At 43.0% G+C, this 16,081-nt stretch overlaps 1 protein-coding gene across 9 annotated transcripts in view; it reads right to left on the bottom strand.

The window, feature by feature from the left end:
• Positions 1-290: 290 nt before the first annotated feature.
• The window catches only part of TCP11 (t-complex 11), a 155,561-nt gene continuing 139,770 nt past the window's right edge, over positions 291-16,081 (bottom strand). For 3 of the 9 annotated variants that reach the window (XM_073224683.1, XM_073224686.1, XM_073224682.1), the window contains exons 5-10: positions 15,195-15,415; positions 14,331-14,467; positions 13,878-14,074; positions 13,604-13,785; positions 12,668-12,831; positions 10,387-11,777 (exon numbers count right to left, since the gene is read on the bottom strand). In XM_073224683.1, the coding sequence (XP_073080784.1) occupies positions 11,710-11,777; positions 12,668-12,831; positions 13,604-13,785; positions 13,878-14,074; positions 14,331-14,467; positions 15,195-15,415 (969 nt within the window). In that variant the 3' untranslated portion in view covers positions 10,387-11,709. Of the gene's footprint in view, positions 2,172-3,241; positions 3,355-10,375; positions 11,927-12,667; positions 12,832-13,603; positions 13,786-13,877; positions 14,075-14,330; positions 14,468-15,194; positions 15,416-16,081 lie in introns of those variants that run through there. The other 6 variants (XM_073224678.1, XM_073224679.1, XM_073224684.1 and 3 more) reach the window with 6 other exon arrangements.

Below are 16,081 nucleotides of genomic sequence, written 5' to 3'. Positions count from 1 at the left end.
ATCTCAACCAAGAAAGTCAAATGGATTTTTTCGTTTCCCAGTGCATATAAAAGTTACCTTCACACTATACTATAGTCTCTAAAGTGTGTAATAGCATTATGTCTGAAAGCCTATGTACATAACTTCAAAATACTTTATTGCTAAAAAACGCTAGCCATCTGTTTCAGTCAGTTCTGATCACAGATAACCATAACAAACAATAATAATTTAAAAGTGTGAAATACCATGAGAATTACCAAAATGGGACACAAACATGAAGTGAGCAAATACTGTTGGAAAAATGGTGCCAACAGACTTGCTCAACTCAGGATTGCCACAAAACTTCAATGTGTGAAAAACACAGTACCTGCAAAGTGTGGTAAAACAAGGTGTGCCCATAGTTTAGGGTATATATCATAATTTTATATATTACGAAGTGATCTCCAAATGTTTAGTTACCATCTGTCACCATACGAAGTTATTACAATATTACTGAGCATATTCCCTATGCTGTACCTTACATCCTCATGACTTACATATATTTTGTAACTGGAAGTTACCTCTTAATCCCTATCACCTGTTTCACCTACTACTGACTGCTCCCTGCACTGGTAACCAACAGTTTGTTCCTTATCTATGAATCTGTTTTGTTTTTCATTTGTATTGTTTTTTAGTTTCCACATATAAGTGAAATATGGTAATTTGTCTGTCTCTGATTTATTTCACTTATCATAGTATCTGCTAGGTCCATCCATGTTGTCACAAATGGCAAGGTTCCATTCATTTTTATTAGTGAGTAATCCTTTGTGTAAATTTATCTTCTTTATCCATTTAGCTACTGATGGATAATTAGGTGGCTTCCATATCTTGGCTATTGTAAATAATGCTACAGTGAACATAGGGGTGCATATCTCTTTGAATTGGTATTTTGGATTTTTAAGTTTTTGAGGGGCTTCCATATTGTTTTCCTTAGTGGCTGCACTAATTTACATTCCCACCAACAGTGTACGAGGGTCAGGTGGTATCTAATTGTGGTTTGGATTTGCATGTTCCTGATGATTAGTGATATTGAGCATCTTTTCATGTGCCTGTTGGCCATCCATATTATGTCTTGGGGAAAATGTCTATTCAAATCCTCTGCCCATTTTTAAATTCAGTTTTTGGGTTTTTTAAAAATAAAATTCATATAAGTTCTTTATATGTTTTGGATATCAACCCTTTATTGAATATATGATTTGCAAATACCTTCTCTTTTTCAGTAGGTTGTCATTTTGTTTGTTGATGGTTTCCTTCGCAGAGCAAAAGCTTTTTAGTTTGACTTAACTCCATTTGTTTATTTTAGCTTTTCTTGCCCTTGCCTAAGGAGACTGGTCCAAAAAATACTGCTAAGACTGATGATGGTAAAGAGCTTATGTTTTATGGTTTCAGGTCTTACTTAGTTATTAAGTCCTTAATTCATTTTGAATTTGTTTTTATATATGGTATAAGAACCCTATTTCATTCTGTGTAGAGCTGTTCAGTTTTCCCAGCACCATTTATTGAAAAGATTTTTTCCCATTAAATATTCTTGCTTCATTGTCGTAGATTAATCGATCATACATGTGTGGACTTACTTTCTGGGCTTGCTATTCTATTCCACCACCTATGTGTCTTTTCATGCCAGTATCATACTGTTTTGCTATAGCTACTGCAAGTCCCCTCCGCCCACAGCAACGGGCAGACTAGGTGCGACCCCCACCGAAACTGCATCGCACTCCTCACAGAAGCAAACACCCTACAAGCTAGATGGAACCGGCCCCGCCGCGTCCGCAGCCCGGACTCACCCGCGCCCGCCTCGCCCCCAAACTGCGCGAAGACCCGGTTCCCGGCCGCAGGCCTTCCTTCCCCGGCCCCTGGAGGGGAGCGCTCTGCAGGCGGCGCACCGGGAGCCTCTCCTGACCTTTCCATCCCGAGGCTCCCGAGGAAACTGAGCTGTCACTGCGGACGCGGCCGGCGGGGTCCCGGGGCCGCCGCAGGCTCTGAGCAAACCCGGCTCCCGGCAGCCGAACGCTGAGGCAACTCCCGGGGACTGGAAGCGCATGCGCCCCGAGGGTCCGTGTGGTGAGCGGAGGCGCCCCCTGCGGGCCTTAGTAGGCTGTGCAGGACGAGCGCTCACAGCTCGGAATAGGCGGCATCCTCCCGCGGACAACCTGCTGAAGGAGAAAACTGGAAATTCAAACTGCAATGGCCAGGAATTCTCCGTGTTCTCTCAACAGTTAAGGAGCAATTCGTTGGAGACCGTAAGGAATGAAATGAACGTAGACACAAGTTTTACAGCTTACACCAAAGCTCACTCAGAATTGTCCATAGGCAAATTTTAAATGCAAAATTATAAAATTCTAGGTAAAAAACGAAAATCTACACAATCTTGTATTTGCTGATAACTTCTAAGATCCTACACAAATAGCATGTTCACAGAAGAAAACTAATTTCGTGGCTTTATAAAATTAAATTTTTCTAATCTGAAAGACTTTGTTCAGAGAACCCAGAGATAAGACACAAACCGGGAAAAAATATTTGCAAAGTATATATTTGATAAAGGATTTGGGAAATCAGGGGACACAGCACTGCACACCTAGGAGAACTGCCGAACTTCAGAAACATGACAACACCGACCTCTGTGGGGCAAGGAGCAGCAGGAGCCCTCCTTCATTGCATGTACAGCCCCTTGGAAGAGAGTTTGCCAGCTTCTTTCAACACAAGTCTCACCTTAGGATCCAAGAATCATGCCTCCATTATTTAGACGACGGCTTTGAGAAAACCACCATCATGCAATTACACACAGTAGCTCTATTCATAATGGCTAAAACCTTGAAACCAGTAGATAGTGAATTCAGAATGAATAAATAGTGGTACGTCCATGTGATAGGGACCAGAATATGCCCCCCTAAAATATGCTTCTTGGGATGGGATTATTTGGGGCTGATTAAATTTTAAAAACAGTAGACACAGAAGAATCACTAAAAGGTACTACGAGTTGCTCTTTTGTCAGAGAAATCTGTATTATTAAAGGAAATCCCCATTTGTACGGTGTCTCCCTCTCTGTACAAGGAATACAAGGATGAATAAATCCCTACAAATCCATGTCAAAGGAGGAGGCCTGGACTTTAGTATGCCCTTTATTTACTCTGCTTTGCCTGATAACTTCCCTCAACCAGCTTCCTGCCTGGAAAACTTGTGTTTACCAAAAGATGGTATTTAAGGTGATGGCTTGAGCAATTACCTGGAGTTTGCTGGTTTTCCTGGGCACCCCTCATGCATATTCACGTTATTAAAATTCTGGATTTTTTTCTCCTGTTAATCTCTCTTTTATTAAAGATGGTCTCAGCCAAGAACCTGAAAGAGTAAAGGAAAAATTATTTTTCCTCCACCTACACATACAATGCAGTACTATTCATCCATAGAAAGGAATGATTCACCAACCCATGCAGACACAGATGAATCTTACATGTGCTTAAAATACAAAATTCAAATGTAAATTTAAAGACCAAATTAGTTTTATTTAAAAGAGTCATAAACTAGGAAGCACCCCATCTAGCAAGTAGAGGGGTGATCCATTGAGCTACAGGAAAGGACAGGTTTATAAAGGCAGAGAGGGAGGGGAAACACAAAATTATTAGCAAAGAATGCATTGTTTTAGGCAAGGTCGCCCTCCTACGGGGAATAGAAAAGGTCTGTCAGTGGATTGCCTCCTAGTGCTGACAAGGAAAATCCAAAGGTTATACTTTGCAGTTAGGGAGGGGCTGGGGGCCCAGAAAAACTGCAGTTAGGTTAGGCATTAAGTCTTGGTTCCCTGACATGGAGACTTAGCATAAGTGACTTCATTTTGCCCCTGTGACTTTGGCAGCCAGACTTCTCCTGTTGGAGTGGGAAGTTACAAATAAACAAGGAGAGAAGGTGACAATATCCAGGTGATACTGGATGACGCTGGAGACATCTGTATAAACTCATTCTTAGCAAAAGACAGTTCCACATAGAAATCTTTATAATCAGGTATGTATGCATAGGTTGGAACTGGTGCATATATTTTCTTCCATTGTCCGCTGAGCACATTTAGCTACAACATGTAAATTTTTAATGCCATTCCCTAAGGAGCCAGGGCTGTCTGAATAAATGGCTAACACTAGGACTGAGACAGTAAATAAAAAAGCCAGGACAATAGTGAAGTATCACAAAGTAGGGAAGTACCAAAAAAAAAAAAAAAGGCCAACAAAGACGGAATATATCAAAAGGGAACAGGAGCCAACGGACAGAGTTCTCCAGAGCCACAGCAGCCATGACCAGAGCGACCAGACGCTAGTGCTGGACTGTCACCAAAAGCCTAAAATAGCAATCCGGGCATTCACACTGGTAAAAATAAGTTAGTTCAGTCATTTTTATGCATGGGGTTGGACAGAGATATATTGCAGAAGAATTCTGAATAATTGATGTCGGCACTCAAACAACCATTGTGGAGGTGTGGCCTGCTCCCCTCTCTAGAGGAGGTCTTCCTCCTGAAGAAGACACACTGGATGGACATGGGGAAAGTACCTTCCCGGTGAGGAGACCCGATGAACACTACCTCAACCAGTGGCCACAGATAATGTGAACAGCAATAAGTTGCCTTGAGAGCATGTTTAGAAACAAGCTGCATCAACCTGGAAGCCTAAAGGAATTGGGTGATTTCCTAGTAAAAAAAAAAAAAAAAAACACTGACAGAATGGGCCCTAAAACAAGGAAAATACAAGCACAACATCCAGGGACCTCTTCCCTAACTTCTCCTCTCACTGTTCTGGGGATTCTCCACCCCAGAACAGGGACGGAACAGGGGCAGAGCTGTTTGCAGCTCCCCCCTCAGATCTGACCCCATACACTCTTCAACCACCACCCCAGCCATGCCCCACCCAGGGAGGACTCCAGGCAGAGGGAGTCTTAGGAATTATTGATTCTGATGTGTCAGCTGGGACTTTTCTGATTGCAAGGGACCAGATGCACTTAGAGAAGTAAAATAAATGAATTATTTTATAAATGATAGAAATAAATTAGTGACTGCAAAAGGCAACTTTAAGATGGTGCCTGGGCCTGCCAGATCCAGGGGCTCTCCCAGTAGGACATGGTCCGTCTCCAGCCTTCCAACCTGAGTGCCTGTGGGGTGGTCCCACTCATGGGCAGTCTCTCTTGCTGCATCTGGGGCCTCCAGCAGCTCCAGGCAGACACCCACTCACCGTCCATTCTGAGGCAGTGTTTCTCCTTCCCTCGGGTTCCATGAAAAGTCATGTCGTTCAATGCCTTTGGCCTTGCTCCAGTCGCATTTGCATCCTTGACCCCATCAGAGCACCCAGAGGATGGAACATGGGGTTGGCTAGACTGGGGTCACACACCATTCTCCAAGGTGAGTTGAGCATAGGGTCTGCCTTCTGGAGCTGATTGGAATGGAGGCAGGTGAGATGTACTTTCCAAAGCTGAGGTACAGATTTGGACATGAGAACAGGTGCTGGGTAGGGAAAGCAGTGCACTCCACATCACTGCTGGCCCAGTGCACAGCCATGAACCCAAAGCCCAAGGAAGGAGGGAGCTCGTGTAGGGTTGGGGGTTGCATCTATCCATCTGCTGCTCCTGGGGCCCTGCCACAGCCACAAGAAACTCATCCACTGACAGAAAAAGCAGCATTAATGCTGGTGGTAAATGTAACAGGCATCTCTCCCTGCCCTCTGGGAGACAGTTGCTCTCAGGTCTTTGATTTTCAACAAGTTACGAATGTCAAAGGTTTGTTACAGCTGGAGGGCCAAAGGACTGCAAGGCTGTATGTGTATAACTCTGCTGTATGGCTGTGTGGCCAGGACCACATTCAATGCTCAGAAGGTTATTACCTCTCATGGCAGGCTAAGGCTGTGAGGCAGGAGACACCTGTGTCAACCACACAGTGTTGGGAACTGAAACATCCCAAAGGGCTGTCTATACTGCCCAGGTAGCTGTTCAATTGCCCAGCAGCAGGGTTAGCTCAGTAACTGGCCAAGGGGGCTTGACAGGGCCCAGACTGGCCTGAGTAGGAGGACCATGGATGCCTGCTTGAGGGACAGAAGCCAAGAGCTGTCTGTCTGTGTGTGATTGTCTGTGGCTGCCCAAGAGATCCAGCCAGTCCCAAGAGGGCCCTGCCAGCCCTCAAGTAGGCAACACCTGAGAGCTGGCAGGTCACTGCACCCAGCCCTGTATAAATCCACACATGCCTGCCAAGGGCCCTTGTGTGACAGGCACCTCGGGCTGCCCAGGAGTACAGCCATTAACACCCAGCCCGGGGTGGGCAGGAGGAAATGTGATTTCTGGGACCTCCAAAACATGTGATGGAGGTGGACTTGGAAGTCAGCACCAGAGTGGACGTTTCATTCTCCTCCTTTCAAAGCCCAAGACTGAGATGGGGAAGGGCAGGAAACCACCAGTCCAGCCTAACCCTCCCTCATGTGTGACCATGGGCAAGTCCTGTCCATCCTGGAGGCCTCAGAGAGATGGAGGGGCAGGGGAAACGGACTACTTGTGCTTAACGCCAGCTAAACCAAACCCTAATGCCCTGAATCTACACCAAACTCCCTCACCTTATGTACTTTGTACTCACTTTGTAAGTGATGGGTAGCTACATTTCACTTAGGAGAAACATTTCAATTTAAAAACAATTCCATCTAAAGAAGTCCCTTTAACATATCCTGTAAGGTCAGTCTAGTAGTGATGAATCTTTTAGCCTTGATTTCTATGGAAAATTTTTTCTCTCTCCTTCAATTCTGAATGCTAGCATTGCTTGGGAGAATATTCTCAGTTTTAGGATTTCTTTTTCCCTCTCAATAATTTGAATATTTCATGCTCCTTTCTTCTGGCCTGTAAAGTTTCTGCTGAGAAATCTGAAAGCCTTATGGAGTTTCCCTTGTAGGTAACTGTCTGCTTTTCTCTTGCTGCTCTTAAGATTCTCTATCGCCGATCTCTGCCATTTTAATTACTATGTGTCTTGGTGTGGACCTCCTTGGGTTCATCTTGTTAAGGGCTCTCTGTGCTTCCAGAACCCCTATTATGAGAGTATTTGTTTTATTTGGAGGTGTCACAGAGATCTTTTCATGTCTTCTCAGTTTAGAAATTTTTTCTCCCTGTTCCTCAGCTTGGTCACTCTCCACTAGCCTGTCTTTCAGCTCACTGATTCCTTCCTCTGCATCCTCCAGCCTACTATTTATACCCTCTGTTGTGTTTTCATTTCCTATTGTATTATTCAGCTCTGACTGGTTCATTTTTATATTTCTATGCTTTTGTTGAAGTCCTCCATGAGATTATCTATTCTTTTCTCCAGTTCAATGAGCAACATTATGACCATTGTTTTGTATTCTTTATCAGGTGGATTGCGTATCTCCATTTCTTTCAGCACTATTTGTGGTGTTTTGTCTTGTTCTTTTTGCTTGGAACATATTCCTCTGGCTCCTCCTCTGTCTGATTCTCTGTGTTTGTTTATATGTATTAGATACAGCAGCTATGCCTTCCGGTCTTGGAAGTAGTGGCTTTATATAGTAAGCATCCTGTGGTGCAAGCTAAACATTTTCCACAGATATGGGAAAGACATTTTGGAGATACAGAACATCATAAAATAATTATATGAGAAAAACAAACACAAATATCAGTTAATACAAAGTTATTGTAGCTGGCAACACTTAAAATTGGTAATCCATAGTTTTTTTTAAGTTGCAGAGCTGCAAGCTGATATATTGCCCATCAGCCACTGAGCAGTTTAAGAGGAAACAATATATTTATTAAGTTGCAATCCTAATTTAATTACTTAAAATACAATTATGTAATTTGATTTACTATTTGGACTATATCAAAATAATATTAAATCTTTATTTAAAAATATTAACATTTTTTAGTTTTTCTGTGTAGAAGTATATTATTCCACTTTTGGGGAGGAAAAAAAAGCCCTGATATCATGACCTACATTCACAGAATGTTTTATTTCTGGATACCTGTCTTGATTTTACACTTAAGACTTTAATTTATAAGAAGTGAATTATGTGGTCTTCAATTTAAGAATAGATGAAAGCAGAAACACTATGTTGAAGCAAAATAGAGACACCAAGCTATAAAAGCAAAACAAATCAAAACACAAATAGTTCTACAGCTCTAGAGAATTTAATAAAAGGTAAGTCAAAATTTAAGCCAGTTAACTTTGGCATTTGAATACAAAAAGTTTAGCAGTATCATCTATGTAGATGACTGTGAGGGTTTTCAAAATCCCTGTGTATCCTTTATATGCATGTTTGGTATGCTGAGTTCTGTATCCATCTCTGCATTATCCAGTCTCACAGAACTCAGATTTCTGCATGAGTTATGTCTGCAGTTTTATTTTTATTTTTCCAGAAACAGACCCTCATACCCTCTCGTTTTTTCAAGAATCATGAAAATGCAAGAAACCTATAAAACAGGTAGGTGAACTGTAATCTGAAAGATGCTCAGTGCAGTCTCTATATTTAAAACTACTCATCTATGCACCTTCATTGTACAGAATCTCCCCCGGGGCAGTTCTTCAAGCATTTTGCACATCCCCCACATCTTTGCTTAGTACCCTTACTTACCCTCAGTACAGGCTCTCCTTGGCTTTGCTAAACACATCACAAGACAAACCCATTTCACCTAAAGGTACATATCTTGAGACAGTAGGGCCTTAAATTTTCAAACAGGTGAGGGGACAGGTGAGCTGGCCAGGAGCTCTCTGCAGGTGTGACCCTCCAGGGCCTGCCTCACTGTTGGGGAACCTGAAGGCTGTGAGCATGGGCCCATCTACTGTCCTGGCACTTGGGGGCTTGGTGAGGTCTCAGGGGTGCTGGGCTGGTGTGCCCCTTGCACCTGATCTGCAAAAGCCCCGTCTAATTGGTCTCATTGGCTTCTGCCCAGTGGCTGGAAGTCAATCCTGGCCTAGTGCACAGGGGTGTTAGCTGTGTGGGCCACACTGCCTGAGTCCACACATTCCCACTACCTCCAGCCAGGCTGCCCTGCATGAACCCATAAGCACCCCCAGCCACACTAGGCCACTCTGCCTGAGCCCACACATGCCCCCCACACCCACTAAGGCAGTCCTGCATGAATCCAGATGCCCTGCTACCATCCCCTCGACCCCTGCCTGCCTGGTCCCCTCTCAGAGGGTCAAGCCCCACAGTGCAGTCATATTATGGAATGTGAACAACACACCAGGTTCTGACCTCACAGATAATGCCATGTGGCAGGAACGGCAGATACAAGGAAAAGGTTTTGAGAATACTTTCATAATTGCCAATTTACTAAATGTTGCAATGGAGAATTCAGTCTAAGAGTTCATTTTGAATACATGGCCTCTAATAATTTAGAGATGACAGAAAGCTTTTACAGGTATATATCTTTAAAGCAACTAATTAAAATTGCCTTAGAACCAGCTGGGCACAGAAGTGTAAGAGGAATTTAATGAAATGGATAAGCTTGAGTGATGGTCAGAAAGTGAGAAGGGAAAACAGTGACTCTGCCCCAAGTGGCCTGGATGGAGCTGGAGGGGAATGTTAGAAAACGCAGGACATCTAGGAGCAAGTGTTGCCATTTTGCCTTAAATCCTAAGAAGAAAGTCATTGAAATATATTATCTTATTTGGGTGGAAAACAGCATATTTCAGATATTCCCCAGGTTACAACAGAATGACCTGGGCAGAGCAAAGTGAATTTAATAAATAGTAAGTCAAAATTTAAGCCAGTTAACTTTGGCATTTGAAGAAGCATCTGAGAGGTTGTATTTAAGGTTCAGTTTGCAGCTAATGAATATGAATCATAAAGAAACAAACCAGGCTTTGCAGATCTTTGAAAGAATATTCTGTGGTAAGTAATGATTCCAGCCAGCCTACTGAGGAGAAAGGCGTAAGCAAGAACCACCTACTCTGAACTTTGGAAATGAATCCATGGTGGAGCTGCTGCTTGTTCAGGCATGAGCTGAGGAAAGGGCATCTGGCAGTGAAGGTCATTGTTCCTTTCTTTCAGGGGTGGTGGGGAGCGTGGTGTGAGATACTGATGTTTGAAGTACTCAAGAAAGCAAATTAGAAAGAATCATGACATAAACTACAAAACTCTTATGAAGAATATCAACAGATTATTATTGGTAGATATAATTGGTAGACAAAGCAGATGAAACGTATTAAGGATTCAAAAATTTGAATATGATAGACAAACTTGACCTATAGTCAAAACAAATTGAACCTAAGTTTTAATCACAATAAATTGTTTAATCACTGAAAATACATATTAAATGATTGAAATAAATCAGTATGAAATAAAGTTTTAACAAATATGAAATATTTTACTCAGAGGGATTAACTGCTAAGTCATTAAGCAATATTTTTGAAACAGTACATTAAGGAATTCTTAAATATTAAAAACTTTAAAACTGGGCAATATTTCTAATGAATAATTAGAATTTTTCAACAGAAAATAATGAAAATGCTCCGTATCAAAGATGTGCACTGTATTTGATTGAAGAGTAAACAAAGGAAATCTCATATTAGAGTAAAAGATGTCTGACTATGTTCTAGATGTCAGATTCTGGAGTTTAAAAAAAAACATACATGATTGATGCAGTTAATATATAATAATAAAGTATTACGTTAGTAATACAATCTAGAACAGGAAAGACATGTAGTAAGATAAAAGAATACAAATAATAAAATAGTGTAATAATGAGAAAAATGTAGAAACACACAAACAATGTTAGGAATAAAAAGTAGATTCCTAGAATCTCCCTCATTTGTGATGCCCACGGAGCTCACAGCTACAACTGCCAATTAGAGTCCTAGAGCGGAAGTCGCAGGAAGGATGGAAGCTGAAGCTGCTCCACCTGTCAGGAGGAACAGGGTATTCTAAGCTTAGAGATGAGGGAACAAGAAGCTTCCTCAGCTAGTCAACAAGACCAAGGATAAACTTGATCCAAGTCAGTCAGCTCAGACCTACCTGTCCAAGCCTGAACTCTGGACACTTGAGAGGAACCCCACAAACCCTGTGAACCCCGTCCTTAACAGAACACTTGCTAGCAGCAACACCCATTTCATCCAGCCCCAGTTTGCACACTGCTTCAGACCTTGTAACAGAAAAGGAAGATGGAGGGTCTTACTATTTCTTGACTTCTTGTTGCATCATTTAAAACCTTCAGAAGAACCTCATCCTGGAAATGAGGTTTCTAGTAACTTCTTTCAACCATGCCCAATCCTGAAGTGAACTGAACAAAACAAGTTTCTGACTTCCAGAGATGCCCTTGTACTCACATTTTGGATATACTGAGAGTTCTCAGAGCCCTCAGAGAAATGCTTTACCCTTACAGAAAGTAATGCTAGCACCTGGGCATCTTGGCTTCTCAGCTCTGTATGCTAAAGAGAGCACCTAACCAGTAGAGGAAAAACTGGGGACCTGCTGGCTTCTCTCCTAGTTGGGAACCTGGCCACAGCTGCAGTACAGGAAGAGTGGAGGTTTGCTTGCAGTTCAGGAGTTTATTAGTGAATGAGTTTGGGCCAGTTGGTGTTTACATGCTTCATCACTATGGTGCTGGTGTACTTGCTGCAGGAGGGAAGAAGGGCTTGCTGCTCTGGTGGCCACTGGTGTGTCACCCCAGGAAAATGATGGGCTTCTCTCCTGGGTCCAAAGTGCCAGGGCTTGGAGCTGGTGCTATCAAAGAGACTCCACTTCAGTTTCCAGTGCCTGGGCTGGGGTGATGAGGGTTTTTAGGATCTCCATGTAGTAAGGACCAAACACCTGCCAATTGTAATGTGTCAGGTTGACAAACTTTTGGCCCAGTTCTACTAGTTCTGCCTCAATGACAGTAAGGCCTCCAGGAAGGTCTAACAGAGACCACTGCACACCAAGAACCAAATGGCATTTGAGAAACAAATGGATCTGCTGATCTGTGAGCAGGAAAAGACAGTGAGTTGGGAAAGGGCAGACAACTTGCCAGGAGAAACAGTGGCCCTACACTCTACTCACTAAAGTTCTAAGTTAACTGAGATGTCACAAACCTACCCACGCACCTAGAGATTAGGAAACCTGTTTCATTTTGTTTCAGAAGGGGGCGACTATCCAGTATCTAGCTCCCAAGGACAAAGCAAAGATCAAAAACTGTGTGCTATTAAATTTCTGCCTATTAAAAAGATTACTTAAGTACTGATCAGTTAAATCCTAGTGAGCATTTAACATGAGGATCTTAGACTGATCCTTTGGATGGCTGAGGTAAAGAGGAAGGCCAAGTTCACACCCTCCATTCCAACAAGGGATGAGGAGAATCCCTGGTATGGGAGTATGTCCTTCAGCCTAACTCAGCATCAGTTTCTTGTTGCAGGGTTGGGGGAAGGGGTAGATGTCACATGTCTTGAACTAAGTCAGAAAATTACCCAGAATGCCAGTGATGACTTAACCAGGTTGGTTGGACAGTTTGCCACACCTAGAAGTCATGAATTCCTGGGTACAAATCTTCCTTAAAACCAGAGTCAGTCTTTAAACTGAAAGGAATGTATTTCAACCCAGCATTTTGAAAAAGCTACAGTCTAATGACTTGCCCAGTGATCATCCTTTCCCTGTGGAATGGCTTGGTAACCGACTTCCAGGACTAGTTCGCCCCAGCGTTCTCCCCATCCCACAGGCATGCTCACCAATGACACTGCAGACACAGTCCTCCTTCTTGGCAATGTTCTGAAATTGTCCTATCAGAGATGCTGTGTTGTCATTGCTCAGAGCAGCAAGGCCATTGTTCTTGAGGCTTTGATGGATTTCCTGAGACACCTGCTTGCTCACAGGCAGCACAGCCTCCTCAGGCCTAGATCATGGAGGAGAGTAAGCTGGTGCCCAGCGGGTGGTCCCTGGGAAGTGCCACACCAGAAGCTGGGCCCACTTGATGGGGACTCCCTGCCGTCCCCCTGCCTCAGCCCAGCCCCTAGTAGCCACCCAGCCCAGTGGGTAGGTTCAGTGTCTTCACTGTGATGCCGCGGATACCAACTATTCTCTATACGTGGATACCATGTTTTACTTCTTAGAAAACGATATAAACTACAAAACTGACTCTGAATAAAAGTTTGGTATCTACTCAGTATCCTTTAGCTCTGTGGAATTTATTCATATATATGTATATACATTTTTAAGACTTTCTAAAACATTATCCATGGTGATTTGCCCTGTCACCAATTACAAGGTCAAATCTGACCTTCTGATACCTCATTTTCATATGGGGTGACACCCCTGTACACAGTGGGTACTCAATCAATAATACTTTTCAAGGTATACTTACTCAACTCCTGGATATACATAAAACCAGACTGTGGTCAACCACTTAACTAGATAGTGACTCCTTTATAACAAAAAAGATAGAGTCATTTTGTAGAAAACTATCCTCCACATGACCTGTTTTGAACGAAAGTTTTATTTCTCTTTGTCACAAGCCTCAAGACCACTTACAGAATGTTACCAACCACCTTTATGGCTGGTCCTGAAGAGCCTCTCTGGTTTGTGGTAGAACATAAGCAATCCTTCGTTACCTGCCTATGTCCTCATATGGCATATCTGCTGTGCTAAAAGAGATCTATGCAGCTCACCTGGAGTTAAACTCCTCCATCAGGGCTTTGGTTATACGTTTCAGCTTATCCACAAACTGAGGCGAACCAAACAGGACACGCCCAGAGAAACTACTGCCCACTAGCAAGACCGAGGCCAGAATGGTTAACTGGTACAACTGGGACTGCAGTTCCTGCAGCCGGGTTGTGTCTGTCAGCAGAGTCTGGGGAAGCAGGGAAGAGCAGGCTATCAGGATAGGAAGGTCCTGGTGGAAGCCTAGAATACAAAACAAAGCAATGGCCCACCCAGTTTTACCTCAGGGAACTCTTCATTTTCAGGGTCCCAGAGAAGATACAGGTAGCCCTGGGACAGCACCGCTGTGGGGCTGAGGGGCTCTGGGCTGCTGGCTGTCTCATTTGGAGAGGAGTCAGGAGTGTCAGGGGAAGTCAGAGGTGGTGTGGAGAGCTCTGCCACCGCCTGCGTCAGCCATTTGGTGGTGTGATCAAGGAGGCCTGCGGTGGGACGAGAGTGTTTTCAGTATATGCATCCCTGAGGCTTCAAGATTATGATTCTTTTCAAGGTATACTTACTCCTAGTCAATAAATAAATGCTTTGAGCTGGGGGGCAACTTTCTTAGATAAGTGTTCCTTCTCTGTCCCCCTACCTGAAGAAGAAACTTTCTGTTCCAAAGAGAGGCAAAGTACTAACATATTAAAAGTCATACCCAAGGTCATATTTTCCCACTTCTGCCCTCAAGTGTATACATACTAGGCTGCTTGTTGAGGAGTTCTTGGAATTTAGCCCATTCATGCTGAATGGAATGTTCCTGCAGATGGGGTTGAAGGCTCTGGATAGTGTAGTTCACCATGTCCATTTTCATCAGGCCTAGAACTTGGAAGATCCCACTGAAATAGGAGAAAATAGAGTATTTATATTAAGAAAGATATCTAGTGAGAGGGGAACCTACAGAAGGTATCATTAAATCACTGTATTCTAGAGTGAGAAGGGATTTTAGAACTTAGTTCTGCCTCCTATATTTGCAAAAGATGATAGTGTGCCCCAGGACCCAAGGTTCAGAGGAAGTGAGTGGCAGAGCTAGGAACAGGTAAGCCTCTAGACCTTGAAGTCTCCGGGCTAGATCTCTTTCCACAATGATCATTCTGTTGTCTCTTCAAAAAGGTGGTCAGAAGGAAACACCAGCATGCTAAAAAATCTCTCTGGGAAGTGGGATTAGAGATCATGCTGTTTCTAGGCCAATCATGGTTTTTCTTTTTAACTTCCTATGTCTTAGTTTCTGTAGGTATGAAATAGGGATAGCCTCCCATCCTTGTCCCCTCATACTGTGTGCACTGCAACAAGAAAACCTGGAAAAGGGATTCATGAACTCCTTGGAAGGATTACATATTCTAATGTTTTTTGGTAGGATGCTCAATTTAGAGGACCCAATCAATCTAAGGCCATCTTTGGAAAAGAAAAGCTCAAAGGCCACAGAGAAGAAAAAAATAGAAGTTAGTCAGGCCTTCAGTAGGAGAAAGCCAGCCAAGACAGGGACTTTAATCCAATGTCTGGCCCAGCTCTTCTTGGCCCAGGGGCTAAGGCAGGTTTCAAGGGACAGCAGTCAAGTTTTCACACCTCAGTAACTGAACAGGGTCTGTAACGTTCTCTAGTTTCTGCACTGCTTCATCTCGAACTCGTGCACACAGTAAAGTCATCATGCTGAGAATGTACTGAGAGAGCTGAAGGACATTCAGGGTCCTCTGATCTGCTTTTTGCTTGAGAAGGTCCATGTCCAGAGCTTCTTTGATCTCATTTCTTAGGTGGTTCTGATGTGGTAATAGCAGTGATAGCAAGATCTGTCCAAGAGAGAAAGTCAAACAAGGAGTTGCATTCTGTATAAAGCCCTAAACATTCCCCAATGGGCAATCCTTTAGCCTAAAATATCCCAGCCTATCTTTTAAGGATCAAGATTTCATAGAAAATTCTATTTGTCTTTGCTTAGAGACCAAACAGCTCAAGGCTTTAAGGGATCAATTACAGTAATAGGATATCATTTTCTAGGCAGAATGAGATAAAGCGATGAGTAAAATCAAGTAGTGTGATAAAAAGAAATGCAAGGTACAGCAAAAGTAAAATGCACACTGCACATGGTGACAAGGCACTCCTAATTTAAAGAGCAGGCATTTTTGAGGTTATTTTACTTCAAAGGCAAGGGTCAAACAGGCAAAGCAACTATTAAGAGGTACTAGAAACAGACTATTAACTGCAAAACAGAAGTTCCCTGTGAACAGAGACTCTTTATTTATCTCTGTGCCTCTGTAATGTATAGAACATGGCAGGGGTAAGGCATGGGGCTCAACAATTATTTAACTGAATGGACACTGTGCTGTCATAGCAAGATCCCAGCTGTTCAGCTTCATCTGAAACAGTACAGAGCAACTTTCATTTCAAATGGCAAATTATGAGGTTATCAATTTGGAGCCTCTCAATTCTAAGTCTACCTGTCAGGGCCTACTCTGTGA

The sequence above is a fragment of the Manis javanica genome, chromosome 16 (assembly GCF_040802235.1).
Source record: "Manis javanica isolate MJ-LG chromosome 16, MJ_LKY, whole genome shotgun sequence".
Lineage (NCBI taxonomy): Eukaryota > Metazoa > Chordata > Mammalia > Pholidota > Manidae > Manis > Manis javanica.
Note: the sequence above shows the minus strand (reverse complement) of the source record. Positions and strands in the feature narration are given on the sequence as shown.